The sequence below is a fragment of the Drosophila arizonae genome, chromosome 5, assembly GCF_054131065.1.
Source record: "Drosophila arizonae isolate 15081-1271.41 chromosome 5, UAZ_ARI_1.0, whole genome shotgun sequence".
Classification (NCBI taxonomy): Eukaryota; Metazoa; Arthropoda; class Insecta; order Diptera; family Drosophilidae; genus Drosophila; species Drosophila arizonae.
This window is the reverse complement of record NC_142925.1, coordinates 16,416,675-16,437,902: the sequence shown is the minus strand read 5'-3', so window position 1 is coordinate 16,437,902 and position 21,228 is coordinate 16,416,675. Positions and strand designations below refer to the sequence as shown.

The 21,228-nt window shown below is 39.0% G+C and overlaps 1 protein-coding gene and 1 long non-coding RNA gene across 51 annotated transcripts in view; one reads left to right on the top strand and one right to left on the bottom strand.

Moving 5' to 3' along the window:
• Window positions 1-21,228, bottom strand: part of Dscam1 (Down syndrome cell adhesion molecule 1) — a 77,281-nt gene that overhangs the window by 38,133 nt on the left and 17,920 nt on the right. For 8 of the 50 annotated variants that reach the window (XM_018012335.2, XM_018012304.2, XM_018012319.2 and 5 more), the window contains exons 3-6: window positions 17,569-17,913; window positions 13,669-13,845; window positions 9,012-9,161; window positions 6,604-6,736 (exon numbers count right to left, since the gene is read on the bottom strand). In XM_018012335.2, the coding sequence (XP_017867824.1) occupies window positions 6,604-6,736; window positions 9,012-9,161; window positions 13,669-13,845; window positions 17,569-17,913 (805 nt within the window). Of the gene's footprint in view, window positions 1-294; window positions 419-736; window positions 861-1,190; window positions 1,315-1,407; window positions 1,532-1,812; window positions 1,937-2,814; window positions 2,939-3,211; window positions 3,336-4,021; window positions 4,149-4,267; window positions 4,395-4,943; window positions 5,068-5,270; window positions 5,395-6,603; window positions 6,737-7,016; window positions 7,141-7,432; window positions 7,557-9,011; window positions 9,162-11,152; window positions 11,324-11,487; window positions 11,647-11,792; window positions 11,964-12,426; window positions 12,598-12,723; window positions 12,886-13,317; window positions 13,480-13,668; window positions 13,846-14,351; window positions 14,514-14,990; window positions 15,153-15,340; window positions 15,503-17,568; window positions 17,914-21,228 lie in introns of all 50 variants that reach the window. The other 42 variants (XM_018012320.2, XM_089472050.1, XM_089472047.1 and 39 more) reach the window with 34 other exon arrangements.
• On the top strand, window positions 7,841-10,197 carry LOC149268575 (uncharacterized). Its single transcript, XR_016270626.1, has 3 exons — window positions 7,841-8,276; window positions 8,959-9,192; window positions 9,804-10,197. It is a non-coding gene; the product is annotated as an uncharacterized LOC149268575 (long non-coding RNA).

Here is a 21,228-nt window from a genome sequence, read left to right as displayed (position 1 = left end):
TTACCATATCTCAAAATGGAATCTTGATTGAAAACTGACTGAATGCCTATTAAAATCTGAGTCCTGCCTATAAAACTTGGGGCTTTACCTAAAAAATGGCACTGGATAGGCCTGAGCGGGACAGAGCAAAGTAAAGCTGTTGCCCAGTGAAATATCCACATTTCGGGTCTTGTCGCCAGAGGTAAGTCGTGGACCCACTGTGCCCACAGGCTCTAAAGATATTTAAATAAAATTAATCTACTATTCCAATAGTCTATAAAAACTGCCTGAAGTTAGTTATTTAGTCACATTTACCTAAAAAATGGCATTGGATAGGCTTGACCAGGGCAAAAGAGCGTAAAACTAGCGCCCACGCGGGCTTCGGCATTCTTAAGACGATTCTCAACACTGATTTTAGGCGCAACGCTGCCAACGGGCTCTAAGAAAACACATAAATATTAACTCAATTAATGTTCAACTCTAAGAGCCAATAAACTGCCTGAATGTGGTTTAGAAGGAACTGGAGTTTACCTAAAGCCAGGCACTGGATACGATTGGGCGGGGCAAAAGAGCGTAAAAGTCGAACCGAGCTAAGCGGCTGCATCTTTCAGGCGTTCACCAACACTTATTTTGGGCCCAACAGAGCCAACGGGTTCTAGGGAAAACATATTTATATAATTGAAATGCCTTGAGAAGAGCTCTGAGCTAACACTTGAAAACTGCCTTGAATATGAGTACAAAGACCTGGGCCGCTTACCTATAGGCTGGCACTGGATAGGACTGGGCTGGACAAAAGATGCTCAGATCTCCCTGGACGGGCACCTCGGCATCCTTGCGCCGCTCCCCGATGCTAATTTTGGGCGGCACGCTGCCAACGGGCTCTTAAATTGAACAACTCATTAGAAAGTCAAGGAAGCACAACAATAACAATAACAACAAAAGACTAAGTGGCATACTTTGAAAACTGCTTAGAATTCGGGACTCATCGAAAGTGGAAATGGAAGTGAAGCAACTAAGCCGAAGCTCAAGCCATCACAACAATTGCGTGACAACATTGTTTTGGCCAGGCTGCTGTTATGAGTGAATGGGTTTAATCATGCGACAGCGAGAGGTGAGCGAGGGGGCGGAGGAGGAGGAAGCTCATGGCTGATTACAATTTGCAGCCAATGATGCTTGACGGCTTTACTCAGCTATAATTGGAAAAGTTTTACCTATACAAGGGCACCGGATAGGCCTGAGCAGGACAGAAAATGGCAACGGTCCGGCCCGCTCGAATGCTGTCGCGTGTCAGGCCATCCTGTTTGTTGACACGTGGCGCCACGCTGCCCACCGGCTCTGCAGGGAGTGAGTTCACAATTGAATAGGGGACTAGGCTCAGATATCAACTGGGAAAACTGCCAGGGGCAAAGGATACTCGACTCGATTTACCTATAGGTGGGCACAGGATACGACTGGGCCGGACATTGTATGGCAATCGCTTGAGTTGTGCTTATGCGATCATGATTGAACTCATCCCTGCGATTCACACGAGGCGCAACACTGCCAATTGGCTCTGTAAAGGGCGATTGAGTTCAGTTAGATCCTAACTTTGGCTAGCAAACGGCCTGAATGTCGCAGAGAACTAGACGCCCATGGCTTACCTAAACGCTGGCATTGGATAGGACTGAGCGGGACATAACAGCGCCATAGATCGATTCGATTTCGCCAAGAATATACCCAATTTATCTTTGATTTCTACTTTGGGCGCCACGCTGCCCACAGGCTCTGAAAAGTTGAAATCAATAAGCTAACAATATATACCTAAACTGCCCAAGTATTGGATTAGGGTATTACCTGTAAGCGGGCATGGGATACGACTGAGCCGGACAAAGCAGAGCTAAGGAGTTCTCGGCTTTGGCCAAAAATATGCCAGCTTTATCCTTAATTTCTACTTTGGGCGCCACAGAGCCAACGGGTTCTGTAAATTTGAGAAAGCATTTGAGAAACAACAAAACTTTGATTTTACAAACTGCTGTGGGTCAAAAGGTACTCGACTTTGTATTACCTAAAGGCTGGCATTGGATAGCCCTGAGCTGGGCAGACCAAACTTAAGGAATTTGTCGATTTGATGATGGATATTTTGACTTTATCATTTATGTCAACTTTGGGCGCCACAGAGCCAACGGGTTCTGCAAAGGCAATCCATATATGTAAAGAACTGGATATTCGATTGGAGAAACTGCCTGAATATTTCTAGGGGCTCACCTAAACGCGGGCATTGGATAGCTCTGAGCTGGACAGAGTATGCTTAAGGATGCATTCAAGGACTTTGAGGAAAACTTCAGCTTGTCATTCATGTCCACCTTGGGCGGCACAGAGCCAATGGGTTCTGTAGAGGATTACGATAAGCTCATATATAATATATGTATATATACTACAATAGAAACTGCCTGTGGCCTCACCTAAATGCTGGCATAGGATAACCTTGCGCTGGACAAATTAAGCTCAATGGCTGAGCGAGTCTTATAACAGACATTGCGACCTTATCTTTCAAATCAACTTTGGGCGCCACAGTGCCAATGGGCTCTATAACAAGAAAATCAATATGTAAAACGAATATACAATAAGCTTGTTCAACTGCCTAAATTGGGTTGTTTTGATATACCTAAATGCTGGCATAGGATAGCCCTGAGCTTTGCAAAACAGATTCAAAGAGGTATTTGATCTTTTTATGGCAAAGTCCATTTTGTCATGCATATCAACTTTGGGTGCCACGCTGCCAACAGGCTCTGCAAAGATTTTCTCATGTGAGCACCTTAAATTTCTCTTTTAAAACTGCCAGAGGATGGAGCATACCTGTAAGCGGGCATGGGATACGACTGAGCTGGGCAGAGCAGGCTTAAGGCCTGTCCAAATGGCTTATCAAGCCACGTTATGCGATCTTTGACATCGACTTTGGGCGCGACACTTCCCACAGGCTCTGCGAATTGAGAGATTAACTTAACCCAACATATCAAAAGCTACACTGAAAACTGCCTGAGAGGGAGTGGCTTACCGAGCAGCGGGCGTGGGATACGATTGGGCAGGACAAAGCAAGCTAAGGGATATGCCCTTTGGCTTATCTACCCATTTTATGCGATCATTGGGATCGACCTTGGGCGCCACACTGCCCACGGGCTCTGCAAGGATCGAGAATCTTAATAAAGTGCCAAATGGAGAGCAGAGCCTTGCCTGAATGCTGGGCGGGTCTTACCTAAACATAGGAACCGGATACGATTGAGCTGGACAAACTATGGCTAGACTATGATTGAGCGCTGCGCGAGCATAGTTGATCTCGTCTTTAATATCAACTTTGGGGGCGACACTGCCCACCGGTTCTATGGGTAGAGAATGCAAATGATGTAGACCTGAATGTTAGGCTAGCTATTTACCTAAATGCTGGCATGGGGTACGACTGAGCTGGGCAAATGAGCGCCTTGGATAGGCCAAGTTGGGTGCGCGCAAAGGTGAATTCATCGCGTGTATCAACTTTGGGTGCCACGGAGCCAACGGGTTCTACAATGGTAACATTTTCAACTATTTCGACTCGCTTATTTCATAATAAAAGAAAATATCAACTGTCCAAGTGAATGTTGACAAAGGGTTGCTCGGACTAACCTAACAATGGGCACGGGGTATGCCTGGCCAGGACATTGCATGTCGTAATCCTCATGCAACTTGACTTGCAGAACCTGAAACTTGTCATGCAGACTGCTAATTTTTGGAGGCACATATCCCACGGGCTCTACGAAACAAATACAAACGGCATATTGAGTTCAAACTAACCTAACAATGGGCACGGGGTATGCCTGGCCAGGACATTGCATAGCATAATCCTCGCTCAGTTTCGCTTGAACGAACTGAAACTTGTCGTGCAGATTAGTAATTTTTGGTGGCACTGAGCCAATGGGTTCTAATTATAAAATATATAAATATTTGTCATGGAATTATTGAAGTTCTAGAATTTATAAAGCCTGAAATGTGGGCTGGGACTATGCGACTTGCATGAGCGAACGTAACTAACCGAACGACCGGCACAGGATACGCCTGGCCAGGACACTGCATGGAGAAATCGTATCCCAGCTTCACTTGCATCAATTGAAATTTGTCATGGATATTTAGAATTTTGGGTGGAACAGCGCCAATAGGTTCTGGAATATTACAAGTATTAAGAGCTCTAATAAACATAAAAGAAATATTTATAGTAGAAACTAGAAAACCTCAAATGTTGGTAGGGACTCTACAATCAGAGCAAACAAATATAACTAACCTAACAATGGGCACAGGATACGCCTGGCCAGGACACTGCATAGAGAAATCGTAGCCCAGCTTCACTTGCATCAATTGAAATTTGTCATTGATGTTGAGAATTTTGGGTGGAACAGCGCCAATGGGTTCTGGAAAATCAGCAAGATTAAAACCTATCCAAAAATGAGTTAAATTGAAAGCAGCCTGAAGTTGAGAGGGATATACAGCTAAGCTAGCTCATCACCTGTTAATGGGCACTGGAAACGCTTGGCCCGGACACTGCATGGCATATTGAGAGCCCAGGGGAACTTCCATGGTGCGCACTCTCTCGAGTAGATTCAGCTTGGGTGGCACAGAGGCAACGGGTTCTAGAGAGGATAAACACTCGAATTGGAGCTAGGCTTAACAAATTGATCAACTGCTTGAATGTTGAGTCGGAGTTGAATTAGAGTTAGGGCGAATTAGAGTTTGGGGCAAGAAAGAGGCCTACCTATATGAGGGTATGGGATATGATTGAGCTGGACATTTCAGACTCAAACTCTTGGCCACAAATGCCCGCGCATTGGCCACTTCGTCGTCTATGCTAACTTTGGGCGGCACACTGCCAATGGGCTCTGAAAGGAACACGAAATTGTGACAGGTTTCAGCATTTGCCAATCACAAAAGCTGCCTGAATGTTTGATGAGCTCAAGTCCTACCTATAGGAGGGTATGGGATACGATTGCGCTGGACATTTCAGACTGAAACGGGCGCCTTGGACAGTTCTCGTGTTGGACAATTCGTCGGCTATGCCCACCTTGGGCGGAACACTGCCAATTGGCTCTGTAAGCATAAGCAAAATGTAAGACATTGCCACGGATTATTTGAAAACTGCCCAGGGAGCTGAGGAACTGACGTTTGGTCTAACAACATAAACAATTTAATTGCATAATATGCCTTGGTCAACTACTCGTAAATTGGGCAATTTGTAAAATTTAGAGCTCACAAAATGGCTGCGAGACATGCCAAAGGAGTTATGGGTGTACCTGAAGGCGGGCATCGGATATGATTGGGCCGGGCAGAGCAGGGCGAATCCGGCCTGCTGGGCTATCTCGCGTGTCTGCAGTTTGTCCTGCACGTTTATTTTGGGCTTGACAGAGCCAACGGGTTCTACAATATAAAATTCGTATTTCCTTTTTAATTTCATGCCCGAACATGCACTGAAAACTGTTTGTCTGCCTGTCTGCCTGTCTGTTGGTGTGGCTGAGGTAACAACGACTTGCACCTACCTAAAGGCTGGCGTTGGGTAGGACTGAGCCGGGCAGAGCAGTGAGTAGCTGTTATTCAGTTCCACGTCTATGAACTGGTGTTTGTCTTGCGGATTCACTTTGGGACGGACGCTGCCAACGGGCTCTAGAAAACGCAGTTCACTCTAATATCAAATACTCGATTTTACAATGTCTGAACTAACTGAATGTTGGGAGACTTGTAGACTCATCTTACTTGAAAACTGGCATTGGATACGATTGCACTGGGCACTGTATGTTGAAACTGTTGCCAAGCTGAATTTGCATCATTTTGAAGCGTTCAAGAAAGTTCAACTTGGGCGCCACACTCCCAACGGGCTCTGCAAAATGTTGATGGGATAAAAGAAACTCGGAGGAAACTCGCAGGAAACGACCAGAAAACTCCTTTAATCAGCTGAGATGTTGGGCTGGTACTTCAAACATATTACCTATAAGCTGGCTGTGGATAACCCTGAGCAGGACATAGAAGACTAAGGCTGTGCTGATTCTTGACTTTCACATGTTTCAGATCATCCGCATTCGATATTTTGGGACTTACGCTGCCAATGGGCTCTGCAAGTGAAGGAAACTAACTTATTGTAGCTAACCATTTGAAAACTGCCTTAGAGCGCATAGGTCAGGGTCTCTAGCGTTTATTACCTATAGAAAGGCTGTGGATATGCCTGAGCGGGACATAGCAAGCTCAGATCTTGGGAACTTTTGGCCTTTATGTGATTATAGTCGTCGCCAGTATTAATTTTGGGACTAACACTGCCCACAGGCTCTGCAAAGGTGAGGTAAGGTTTGTAAGCTGATTATATCAAGTCGAAAACTGTCTGAATTTGGAGATGACGAATAACTCCTATCCTAATCTTACCTATAAAAGGGCACTGGAAAAGCCTGAGCGGGACAGAGCAAGGTAATGCTATTCGAGAGCTGAACTTTGGTTGTGCGCGAATCATCGCCAGAAGTCAGTTTGGGACCAACGCTGCCAACAGGCTCTTTAAAATACCAAATCCAAATTTATATTATCAAATCTTGTCAAATCTACTTTATGGAAAACTCAGCCCTATGTTGGGATACGTAGCATTACCTAAAGTAGGGCACTGGATAGGCCTGAGCTGGGCACATGAGGCAAACGCTTTGATTTAACGGAACTCGGGTGAGTGTTATGTGCTCCTGATTGCCATTGCCACTGAGCTGGGGACTAACGCTGCCAACGGGCTCTAGATGGGAAATTTGTGTTTTATACATGTGTATAGGTTTATATATGGAATGCCTAAATGTTGGGCTGGTTTACCTATAAAAGGGCACCGGATAGGCCTGAGCTGGACACATAAGGGTCGCGCTCTGGGCCAAGGAAACTTTCGGAATTCGAATGGCATCATCGTTAGCTGTCAATCTGGGACTAATACTGCCAACGGGTTCTTTAGAGGGGGAAAAGCGAGATTGAAAATTGCAATTTCTACAATATAATTGTAAAGCCTAAATGTTGGGCTAGTTTACCTAAAAAACGGCACTGGATATGCCTGGGCAGGACACAGAAGCGTGGCGCTCTGACTCAAGTGCACTTTGAGTATGCGAGACTCGTCGCCACTCGTGAGACGTGGCCCCACACTGCCCACGGGCTCTAGGAATGGTTAAGCTCTAGTTATTCGATCATCTTCAGCTCGGCCTGCCCTCACGTTGGGATAAGTCTTACCTAAATAAGGGCACAGGATACGATTGTGCCGGGCAGAGCAAAGTTATGGTACGCTCAGCTGCATATTGCACTACTTTAATATCGTTGCCGGAGAGCAGACGCGGACCAACGCTGGCAACAGGTTCTTAAAAAAGGGAAAGCTCTAGGTTATGGCTACAGTCTGTGTGGAAAACTGTCCAAAGTTGGGTCTAGCTTGGGGAAATGTCATTGGCTGGCCCACCTAAATAATGGCGCTGGGAATGCCTGAGCGGGACACAGCAAGGTGAGGCTGTTGGTCGCCGCGCTCGTAAAGCTGCTACTGGTTTGGGTGGTTGGAAACTTGGGCGAAACCCTGCCGACTGGTTCTGTGAATGAAGCGAAACGGAAAATGAAATGAAGTTTTAGATTTGCATTGCGGTAAAAATATATGTGACTAAAACTATATAAATATATATAGCTGTTGTTGTTGTTGTTGTTTGGCACTTACCTTGGGCGCATTTCGTAAGAAGTTTCACGTGAAAATATTCAATTCAAATGCCCCGGGCCCCGGTAAGGCAAGCTCTTTGAGAACGGACCACAACTGACATTTAAATTTTTAGAACTCTCATTTGGCTTTATTTCAAGCTCATTGCATTGTCGAGTACCCTATCCCAACATTCAGGCAGTTTTCAATTTATTACTAAGCAACAATTTTTTGAATTTTCCTTCAATTCAACAATATTTAATTTATTTTCAAGTTCATTTTAAAATTTTTATTTAATTTGTTCCTTCACAAAAAAAGAGATTTTAAGCAAAAAATCTTTTTGATTGAATGTGGGAACATGGCAAAATAAATTCAAAATATTGTTACTGTTCAAATATTTATTAAAATATTTAAATGAATTACTGAGTAAGTTCAGTAACTCATAGGCCAAACAAGGAAAAAGTATAATATTATTATAATAATATACATTTGTCCTTGTTTTAACTTTTATATTTGGAATATTTTTTGTTCTATTCAATTTATTAATTTATTAAATGAAGCAAAATTTTATTTTAAAGCAACAATTTATAATTATATTGTGTATATTGAAATATATATAAAAGTAAGTATTTTATAATTTAAATAATTTAGTAAATATTCCAAATATTTTATTTTAAATCAACAGACCAAAAATGTATAGCATTTAAGCTAAGTATTTAAGGTCTGCTAGATTTATATAAGGCTAAGAAAATTTCATGCAATTTTATTAAATATTAATAAAATAAAAAATGAAAGATATTTTTTAAATTTTATATTGCTCATTTCATATTCTTTAGATGTGTGCAAACATTTAAAATCTACTCTAAATTTCATCTTAATTTATTTGCATGAAATTTACTTGGCTACTCTGAGCTTCAGTTATCAATATTTCTGATTAAATATATTAATTTCATAAAAAAAAAAATATTTTTATGCCAATTACAAAAATCAAAAGAAATATTAAATTTTTTTCTTTTGAATGTATTAATATTATTAATATATTTTCGATAAGTTTAAATACATATTCTTATAAAATAGTAATATTTTATATGCATATTTATATGCAAAAATAATATTTTAACTATCTATATAAAAAACAAATATTTTTATATTTTTTTTTTACATATATATATTTTTATATAACTTAATATAATATTTTTAAAACTAATTTTTATTTTCAATAATTCAATTTAAAACGTCAATATCAATATTAATAAATTTCCATTTACTTTTATGGATTTACAATCAATATACGATAACTGAAGCTCTTATTGTCGTGTTTTTGGTAATAACAAATTGGGCAACAAGGCCAACTTACCTGTAATAACCAAACGTCCTTTGGTTGCACTGAGACGCGTCTCTCCGGTCAAACGATGCTTGGTACGGCACTGATAGCTCTTGTATCCATCTTCGGGTCCAACTTCACGAATGTGTAGCTCACCGGAGGGCAGCACCAGATATTTGCCGTCTAATCGTTGATCAATTATTGTGTTAAAAAGGTAGTGTACAAAAAAATATATTAGTTATGCTGCGCCTGGGTTCAACTTAAGCTAACATATAACAAAGCCAATTATTATACAACTGCGAGAAACAACTTCAATTAAAATCAATTTAATTGAACTTTTTTCTTGACAGCTTCACAATTGAAAGGCACATAACAGCTTTATATACATATATTTACAAAGACTTTGTTGATTCATAATTTATCATTCTTTTATTGAATTGCTCAATGTCATTTCAAATGCTGTTTCAACTGTTAGTAACATGCAATGTGACTTTCTCAATGCGAATTGCTTTAGTCTAAGTCTTAGTCTATTTACAGTTGCCTTTTGCTTTTGTAAGTCTGACATTTAATATATGAATTTAATACATTTTAAAATGATATTTTAATGGAAAAGTTAAATTATTTTCCATTTTCTCAGTCTTACAAATGGCAAATGACAATTTGATTAAATATAAATACAAATCTTATAACTAACTATACACCGTACAAGCATTACTTTTTTATTGCAAAGAAATTGTAGAAAATATTGTCTTATAATATTTATAGTATAGTGGAAATTATTGTTGTATAATGAAAAACATTAATCTGCTGTTCTATATATATCAGTCCATCTATTCAAGCAACTAAATTTGTGTGCAACTGCCTTCCTTTGGAGGGACCCAAGAATAAAACGTCCGATCGCCTCGACTTTCAACTCAATAATGACTTTCTGTTTCCTTGGCTCCTCTACAGCAAGCGAGCATCGGGAACGTGAGCACCCGAAACACGACTACAGGCAGAGCGAGCATATTGAGTGTGCCATTCCCGCTCTGCCAGCATCAAAATGAAACACTGGTGTTTCATGCATGATTTAATTGAGTGATACAACGTAGCCTCTTTTACAATGCTCTTATTTAATCTCTTGACTTCAACTCTCCATTTGACTGTTGAGAAACGACTACAATACTCATAATATGAATATGTTTCTAATTGCCTGGAGATTATGTATAAAGTATGAAATAAATATATGTATATAAATATTTTCTTAAGCTTTTCATCGAATATTTGTTTCAAATAGATTTTTAATGAATTTAACTATTTATTATACTCTTTTTTTGAATCTTGTATTCTATTTTCTCTGAAATTAAATCATTAAATTTTTTAATATATTATATATTTGTTTAAACTTTTTACTAAATAATAAACGGTAAGTCTTTCAGATCAAAATACTTTGTAATTAAAAAACTTTTTATATATATTTGTAATATATATATATTTTTTGTAATATCCTTTTTAAGTTGCTTCATAACTATGTCAGCAAGGACTATAAATATTTTCTACAATTTCTTTGCAATATTTCCATATACAATATTCATGCAGTAACAAAAATGCAAATATTTTTCTCTTTGATTGCGGATTATCAATAGATAGGATGATATTTTGTTAAATGGCCTCTTAGGGCCTGTGATATGTATTTTATATGTTACATGTATTTATACAGTCTGTACAAACTGATATGATGTATTTATTAGCATTTTTGTTCATACATATTTACAGTACAACTATTTACACTAGGCTACAAAACAACGCTACTTTCAACTACATGAAGGGGAGGGTTCATGTGAACGGGTTTGTTTGGGTAAGTCAGGAGCGACTTTTGGAGTGGGGAAGGGATTTGAAAATAAAAAGTGGAACTTTAGAGTTTTGGAGGGCAAAAATAAAAATAGTAAAGAGAAGGAATTTGAAAGTAAAGCAAAAGATATCGAATGCCTAGCAGCGCAGCAGTTAAGGGCCTGTTAAGAGAAAGGCAAGGACCAAGGCACTGAATGAATTGAATTGATCGAGAAGCTGGCATTGAAATTGAAATTGATATTGGACGGGATGAGTTGTATATTTAGTTCGTTGAGTCTGGGTGTGTGTGTGTGTGGCACTAGAAACAAGTCTAACAGTTAGAGAACTTAATGCTAGTGGTTTACCGCTAGCTGTGACATCGGCCTGCGGATATATCTCACGCTCCTCGTCCTCAACCCACGAATCGACCATAATAAAGTCGGCAACAAAACTGGGTATATGACATTTGAGAATGGCGCTATTGCCGCGCAGAATGGACTCGTCCATGACATTGACGCTGTACGATTGTGGCACAACTATACAAGAGAGTGGGAGAGAGAGAGAGAGGGAGAGATGGTCCTCCATGAGAAACGATTTAAAACCAAGGATAAATCATAAGGTGTTTAATGGACGGGAGACCCCCTTCATGTTTCTACTGTGGCATCTCTTAGTAGTATCTCTATACGCGTTAATTATGTACCCGTTATGTTCTTGGTATAGACACCGCCCTCGGTATCGATCCAATCGGTAATATCGATGTGATCCGCCACAAACGACGGCGTCTGACACTTGAATATTGCTGCATTGCCCTTGATCACATACTCATCGTATACTTGCGACTCAAAGAACTGTTTGACCACTGAAATGGCAATGTGTGAGATATCGGAATATGATACGAAAAAGCAAAGATAATAGAGGAGTAGAGTTTAAAGTGAGGAACAATGGAGTGTGGTTCTGGCTACGGACTAGTCTAACTTAATCAATTAAATGCAATTAACGGTATACCCATGGACTCGTCGGCCAGAGGGCGAACAATTTCGACGCCCTCCTCGTCTAGCCAGGCCTCAACATCTATGAAATCGGCCACAAACGAGGGCACCAGACACTTGAGCGTGGCTGCATTGCCGCGCAGCACAAATTCATCGATGACGCGTGTCTGATAGAACTGATGCACAACTGGTTGAGAAACAAAGAGTTTTGGGGGCGCACAAAAAAATATGATTAAAGAAATTGTGGGAAAAAAACAAAGTGAATTAAGGGAGAAACTATATGGAATTGTGGACTGTCCAAGGAGAGAGTATTTTCTTAGACGAAAATTCTAATTAGAAATGCAACCGATTGTACCCGTCTCCTGGTCACTGTTGGGATAGTAATTGCGACCCTCTGAGTCCAGCCAGAGATCAACGAAGACAAAGTCAGCCACATACGAGGGAATCTCACATTTCATAACTACGGAATTGCCGCGAATAACATATTCATTGTCAGCTTCCGATTCATAGGACTGAATGACAACTGATGCAAAAAAGAAAATTAAAGTTCAAGTTGAAAAGTGGGAAAATAGAAAACTTAGGGAATATCATTGTTAAAACTATGCTAAGAACTATGACATATAAGCAAACATAATTTGTTGCGACTGTACCATAGGCGCCTGTTGAGTTATCTCGCCACAATTCGACGCCCTGATCATCCACCCAGGCCTCGATCTGCACAAAGTCAGCCACAAACGAGGGAATCTTACATTTGACTACCGCCGCATTGCCCTTAATGACATACTCATTCTCGGCCTCGGTTATATAGAACTGAGAGACGACTGCGTGAGACAGTTGGTAAATGAAACAAAAGCAAATTAATATACATAAAGCTGTGGATTTGGTTGGGATGGGAGGGGGCTTTGTAACTAAGCTTAACTAAGATCGAAAATCAAATCGAGGCACACCATAATTATCGGAGAAGGACAAGACATTGCCCTCCTCATCGATCCACGACTCGACACGCACAAAATCGGCGACAAACGATGGAATGGAACACTTTAGAACGGCGGCATTGCCTTTAATGACATACTCGGTCATAATTTCGGCCTCATAGAACTGATTGACCACTGCAAATGCGTTGAGAAACAAGCGGGGAAATAAGAAAATTATAAATAAGCTGGAAGTTAAAGGGAAGTGGGAATCCCAATATTGAATTAGTAGAAACTAAACTAGTTTACTCTTTTATCTTTTAATGTGCTTAGTAATACCATAATTGTCAGAGTAGCGCAGTTCGTTGCCCTCCTCATCGATCCATGACTCAACCCGAACAAAATCGGCAACAAACGACGGAATGGAACACTTAAGTACAGCCGCATTGCCTTTGATCACATACTCCATTAAAATATCGGCGCCATAAAACTGATTAACAACTGGGCAACAGAATAGAAACGAAACGTGTTTAAAGAAAAGAGTATAGTAAGGTCAGGAATTGTGGGAATGAGGAATTCGGGAAGCTACTGCTTAAGCATACGATATAGAAGACATCTCGAGGCAACTACCAAAACTATCCTCTGGTATATACTCCGTGCCATCGCTAGCCACCCAGGCCTCAACCCGTAAAAAGTCGGCCACGAAACTGGGAATGGTGCACTTCAGAACCGCCGTATTACCCTTGATAACATATTCCGATACAACCTCAGCTTCGTAGTACTGATTAACGACTGCAAAAGGGGGAAAAGTATTATGAAGCAACAAAATGCCTAGAGAATATAGAGAAATACCACGCGCTGTAGAAGTTAAGTTAAATGAAAAGAAAATGTTAAGTAATGGGGAAAATTGGAAAATTGGAATTCCTACATAGATGCCATATAAACTGTTAACTGTTAACTGCTTAGCTAATTATGATGTACCCATGTTGCCCTGTTGCTGATCGTCGAGTGTGCCATAGAGCTGGCCCTCTTCGTCTTGCCAGGAAACCACCTGGACAAAGTCCGCCACGAACGATGGTATGGAACACTTGAGCACCGCCGAATTGCCTCGGATGACATACTCATTGTTAACTTCCGATTCGTAGAACTGCTGCACAACTGAAGTTCAGATGAAAATGATTTTGTGAGTGGAGAAGAGAGAGGAGGGTGGGTGGTGGGGCAGAGTGCCATAACACCTTGCGTGTCATGGGCGTGTGAAAGTTTGTCAGCCGCCTAATTGAAAACGCAGAGCTGCGGCCCTTTAAGAGACAGCAGTACGCTGAGCGCATTTAATGGACCTTAATGCGCTATTTGATGAGAGACATGAGAGAGCACATAAATATTTAGTTATGCTCGAGCCAACTTCCCTGAGAAAGTCTTTGGTTGCGCCAGAGAGGTTAATAATCATAGTTTAAGAACATGGCTCATAGACACGCATTGAGAAAACAGGCAACGAGATAGAGATAATATACATAAATACAGAAAATGAAATAAGTTAATGAAAACATAATTGGTTGTGGTGTGGTATGGGGGAGCAGGGCTTACACAACTGTACAAAAGACTCTCAGTATATATGTAGCATAACCTCAAGTTGAGAAATTATTGTAGATTGTTGCTTAACAAACCATATTCAGTGCCTGGTAAAAAGTCCTCATTCTGATCCGTGTGCCAGGACACAACACTAACAAAATCGGCCACAAACGAGGGTATCTCACACTTGAGTACTGCCGCATTGCCGCGTATCACGTAAGCCTTATTTACATCGGTATCGTAGTATTGGGCAACGACTAAAGTAAAGCCATAAAGCAAAAGAAATTCAATCATAGGTAAAGCCAAGCAGAAGCCAAGCTAGGAACTAAAATTAAAGAAAATAAATAAATATCGAATCGTAGTCGGAGGGAAAACACTTTACGAAGCCCTGGCTGATTGATGTTGACCTAACCAGTGTTGGTTAATGGCGTTAGCTCTTTGCAATTATACAACTGTGTGGGCTCTTTATTTTACAGTTATTAGTGAAGCATTTGATTTGGTGTGGGTTGTTGTTTATGTGACTAGTACTTAGTACTTGGTACGTTGTGTTGGTTAACGAGTGTTTTCTGTGTGTGTGTGGGAGAGAAAGCGAGAGTGTTGTGTGTTGTGTTGGGGTATAGTTTGCAAAAGTAGTTAAAGTAGTGCTGTTTTGCAACACACACGCACAAGCACTCATAGACATAGAAAAGCACACAGACACACAGAGAGATGAAGAGATCGGGACTATCACACACCATATTCAGTGTCTGGATAAAAATTCTCTTCCTGATCGGTATGCCAGGAGATAACATTTACAAAATCTGCTACAAACGATGGTATATCACACTTCAATATGGCCGAATTGCCGCGTATGACAAACGCCTTGTGTATATCCTCTTCATAGTGTTGCGAAACGACTAAACATATAGAAGAAACAAAATAGATAATAAGATGGGGGAAAACAATTGTTGATTTGAAATGGAAAATTAATGAAGGTATTTCGTATTGATGCCATGATCATGCGTTTTAGTACACCTAAACCTAATTCTATAGAGTATACATAGAGTTCTAGCTAGGCTGAGAAGGCATTGCATTGTCGTCGCACCATATTCTGTGCCCGGAAAGTAGTTCTCCTCCTGATCGGTATGCCAGGAGACAACCTCAACGAAATCGGCCACGAACGAGGGTATCAGACACTTGATAACCGCCGAATTGCCCCGAATCACGTGCTCCTTGTTCACATCGGCCTCGTAGTATTGCGCAACAACTGTAAGTGATTTGTGGAGGGGGGTGAAGTGATGTGAAGTGAAATGAAGTGCGTTTAGTTTAGAATTTGTGCTCTATGAAGAGTCTCACGCTCGAAACACCTGTGCAACCTTGATGACTTTTATTTTTGCTCAGCCAAGTTCCTGGAAACAATTTGCGCATTTCCTGTTTGTCGGAAAACAATTAAACGAGCCAATTAAGTGGAAAGTGCGAAGTTAACATAATCACAGCATAAAGCCCAGTCCAAGCTTCATATTAATTAAAGCCATTTTATCAACGCGAATTTCGGAGGTGTAGCCCGTGCTCGAGAGACATAATTCATGTCGAGCAACAACACGTCTGGCCATTATCATCGCTCGCCACTTTCAGCATATTTTTGTTGGCTCTAAACAAACATGATAAATTCACTTAGTTAATAGGAACTGAGCCGAGCCGAGCCGGAGCCACAGCCAAGCGGCTATAATAAGTAAGAGGGGGGAAGAGAAATAGGTAGAGCTTGGGTTAGGTCTCATAACGTGAGCTAATGGCTGACTAACACGTTGAGCTTTGGGCGTGAGGAGGCCCATGGCTGATGACTAAGCGTCAGGTGGCGAACCTTTAGGGGTTGCTCATATGATTGTAACATAATTAGGAAAAAGTCATTAACTTTGGCCTATTTAGCGCTGGTTTATGCAAGCGGAAGTAATGGATATTTCCACGGTGAGTTGATTGACAGCGCAGACAGACCAGGTTTGGGATCTTCTTGCAGCATACGAGCTCCTGCTCGGTGTTTACCTCGACTACAGCTTCGCGACGATAGAGGCAATGCATCATCAACAACAACAACAGCAACAACATCTTTGCTTACACAACGATTAATTGCAGTGAAATTGCTTAGACGAACCGACCCGACAATTGGCTTAACATATGGCTAGCACTGGAGTTGCCCCCAACAGCGAACTTTAACCGAAAAAGTCAACGGGCAACAATTGTTGCTGTTTTTTTTTTTTTTTTTTTAACACCTGCAATTGCTGCAATCCGACAAGTGAGGAAAGTTGCTTCCAATTAAAATTTTTTGGTCTTTTTTATGCGCAAATTTAAAGCAAAATTTAACAAATATTTTTCTATTCTATGCCTAGCAAATTCTTATGTATCCGGCAAATCTGTTAACAACGTAGAACTCTTGCATAGCCAACGATGTACTGCTCTGAAATGTGCTAAGAAAGTGGAAAAATAATATATTTGAGTGCAGTGCAAGCGTCTGGATGTTGTTTATATAAATATATCTATATAACAAGCTCGGACAAGTATTTTGTAATATTAATTATTTTTCAATATATTAAAAACTTATAAACTCAAATTTTATAAAAGTTTATAGTTTTTAATTTATTATATTTTATATTTATATATTGTTTTATTTTTATCATTTTTTAATATTTAATTTTTAAAAATTGTTTTATTTTTTATTGTTTTTTTTTTGTATTTTTTATTTTTATTTTTATTTATTTATTTTTTTTTTTTTTGTATTTTTATTTTTATTAATGTAAAGAATATTTTTATTTTTTATTTTTAATTTTATGATTTTTTTGTTCTTATTTTTCATAATTTTTTATTTTATTATTTATATTTTCTATATATTTTTATATTTTAAATATTTTATTTATTTTCCATATAATTATATTTTATCTTTTAATATTAATTTTTTAATGGAGGTCTAGAATGCCATTAGAATTATTTATTATAATTTGTTTGCTTATAACCTAACGAATATTTTTTAAATATTTTAGGAAATTCTGAAAAAATAAACTTTCGTCTTTTGGAATATAAATAAAAAATAAATTTTAAAAGTGTGTAGTTAAAAGCACGAATGAACTTTGAATAAAATTTCTCATAATATTATGAATTTTATACATTATTTAGTTGACATCTAAAAAATCAAAGAATATCATAGTTTTATATTGAATAATCATTTCAAATTCAAGAATATTTCCCTGATAGCCCTAGTAATGACTCCGAACAACATCCATTGCACTTGCTCTGCACTCGAGTAGACTCCAACGTGCTCTCTCTAGAACACCGCCAACATACCTGCGCGCACATGCACATCCCGGGAAATGATGGAGCCGAACTGATTGCGGGCCAGGCAGGCGTAGACTTGGGCGTGAACTTCCTGGCGATAGTCCTCGGCGCGGAAGGGCGGGAAGACGAGCTTGCCATCGGATGAGATCTGACGCAGGCCGGGCACATCTCCCACGGCGGTGCCATCGCTGCGTACCCAAATGATTTCTGGCATTGGATTTCCGCTTGCTTTGCATTCAATTTCGGCGCCAGTTGAGTTGGAGAAGTCAATGCGATTGGTCGGTTCCTTGAGGAACACTGGTCCCTTTTGGTCGGCATCCGGTGGATTGGCAGCCAAAGTGCTGCCAATGTTGGCTGTGATAGAAAGAGAGAGAGAGAGAGAGAGAGAGGGAATACGATCGAGAATTAGTACAATGCAATTAAAAGTTCATAAAGCATTTTAAATATTCAGGGCAAATACAACGGAAGTTGTGCCTAGATGCTCAAAGTCCGCATATACATATATTTGTCATCATATTTGTCAGCCATCAACTCGACTCAATTGTCAACTGTTCGGCTTTTGTGCTGCCCGCTGCTGCTCAACAATTGAATGCCATGGATCAGTGACTGTGCCGCAGCGCACTCGAACGGGAGTACGTACTGAAGTGTGTCGATGTTGCTCTGACAACAACAACAAGAGCATCAACTACTAAAAACTGGTCTTTCATTTCCTCTGCACACACTCACACACACACACACTCGCACACACACCCACAAAACGCAAACCTCAAACAAAAGGCAACGGGGAAAAAAATCGTTCGTTGACACTTTGGATGCTGCTGCTGCCGCGGCTGCTGCTGCTGCTGCTGCTGTACAACAAAAGCCAGCAGAGATCAGCGCATAGAGCAACCAGGTCGAGGGACGAGCACAAAGAACCAACTGCCAGCAGGGGCTGGGATTGTCACTCTTCCATTGGCATCCAATTTCGTATACAATTTTATGCACTGGCATGCTCCATGCACCATGCCACGCCTCTTCCGCCCGCACAGGTGTTTGCAATCAAAATAAAACTATCCGCAGCTTGTATGAAAAATATGAATAGCCCAAAGTAAATAAATGTGCCAGATTTTATTTGAAATTTTGTTGAAAAATCTTAGCATATTTAACTGAAACTACGGCCCATTTTCACATTTCTCAATTTTCAATTTTGGGCTTGAAATTTTTTTTTTTTTTTTAAGGAAAACGTAATTTATATATCTCAAGGCATCAGGTTTCAGTTAGAGCTAACAACTGTTGCTTAAACAGAACTTGAGGTTAAAAAATTTTTTTAAATATATGAATAATAAAATTGCAAATATTATATTGAAAAATTGTTGTAATTTATATAATTTAATTAAATATATTATTTTTATTCTATTATTTTTTTTTATCTATTATTTCACATAATCTTTTAATTTATATTTATATTTTTAATATTAATTAATATTTAAACATTTTTTATTCTATATTGTAAATTTATTGTTGTTATATTATTGTATTGTTTATATTGAATTTAGAATTTATATTTTAAGTTTAAGCTTATTAATTTTTTTTTAATGTTATTAAATATATTTTTTGAATTATTACTGATAAATTTATATGATGGAATATTTATTTATTATAATTTTATGTATATAATTTAAATCCATAAAATTTATTCTAGCTTAAAGCATTTTTGTAGCATTTTAGTTACTACGAATTTTTCGCATGTCCTTCGGTCGCGCATTGTTTAATTTTTTTTATGGGTCATGTGGGCACTTGTCACTAATTTATCATTTTAATTCTGGCAATAATTAATGTTCAGCTAGGCTTTCAAAACAAACGGCAAGAATTGCAAGCAAATGAGCAGCGAGAGTAATTAAAAGTTGGGCGCGCACAGCGGGACAGAGCTGTGGGTGTGTGTGCGTTGCCGTTAGCTCGCTAGTGCTGTAAAACACCAAAATAATTCTCAGAGAGTAGAATGAATGAGTAGAATGAATGAACATAATACATTCAATTTAGGAGCGTTTTACCAGAAGCGTTTTGCCACATGCGGTGAGCTCTTGTCTTTGAAAAAAAAAAAAAAAAATTAATTAGCCAAATTTAATAACAAGTATGGGGTCGTCATGAATGCTCTAGGGCGTGCGAAATACCTAAAAAATGAGTAACACTTAAGTCTTAAGTGTATTGGACCTATTCCTCACATTTCCACAACTTCAAGTCCAAAGTCTTGGGTCTTTGCACTCCCCTTTCCCCATGTGGAGTCATCAATTGTTTGGTCTGTTTAAGGCACCGCAAACTTGTAGCCCAATAACGACAATTCCTTCACTTTATAATGCAGGAAATGCGCAGACGACGCGCCAAGAATTCACAAAGAAGCCAATTCCTTTTCGAATATTTAAATGCGCAGTCGCAGCCAGATGGCTGCCACATGAACGTCATCAAGTCTGCTGGGAAGTGGGCACGTGAATCTACACTGTATATCTAGACATTTATGAGTTATAAACACTTACATATATATAAATGCATATGGATATATGTACATATACATATACGTTATATACACGTTCAGCAAAATGCCAAACAAAAGACTCGAAAATTGTGGCGTTGCGAATCAAATTATATATTTCAGCTGTTACACAGATGGTTTTCACTTTTGTTTTGTTCTTCACAATAAGGAAACTATTAGAGAGCATAAGTTAGGCACATATCATCATCATCATCAATCAGCCATCTTCTGAGTTTCGAATTGCAATACCCTAGAGCTATTGAAGAATATCAAGAATATCTATAATCATATAAAACATACTTTTTATATTTCTAATTTGCAATGATTCAAGTGTAGCTATAGACATCTTTAGCATTAGTTTATCTTTAGTATTAGTATGAGCTCTAGTCATATTTAAATGCAATACAAATTCTTGCTTTTCAAGTTTATTTCCAATCATTTACATATAAAGCCAATTTTGAACTAATCCATATTCGACACTTTAACATTTTCTGAACCTATAAAAGGCATACGCAAGAAGCATAAACACTCGTAGCTGTTCCCTTAAAATATATATATTATTTGTCAAGAGAAACAGGTTGATTTATTTATAGTCTGTCTGCCTGTCTTTATGCTTTAAACTCTCCCACAGTAAGCGCATATCAAGTTAGCTTCTTATTTAGTTTTATTTTAACTACATCGAGCTAGAGTTACTAAATATGCTATATATATATCTATTTAAGATTCTCTGGCTTGCTCTATCTTATCTGTCTAAGAGATTACTCTGCAGAGAATAACAAATCTATTGACTTTGCCTCCAAGAACATTTAAGAATAGTTGAAGAACATAACTTTTAAATTCATTCTCTTTTAAATACTTTATATATTCATTGTATAGACATATTTTTAAGACATCAGCAGGCCACAAAGTCCAGGACATCTGGAGAAAGAAAGACCAGAAGCTCTACGCAAACTAATAATTCGCAGTTAAAATATAAAACCACTTTTTGAACAATACTTTAGAAACTTTTCAATTTTATGAAAACTAATGTAAAACTCCCTCCATTATACAAAACATACGTATATACCCATATTGTTAATTTTTAACTATATATATATTTCATTTATCTTACGTACAAAGCTTACGAACAATTCGCAGAAGTGATATGCAAAATATTGAATTAC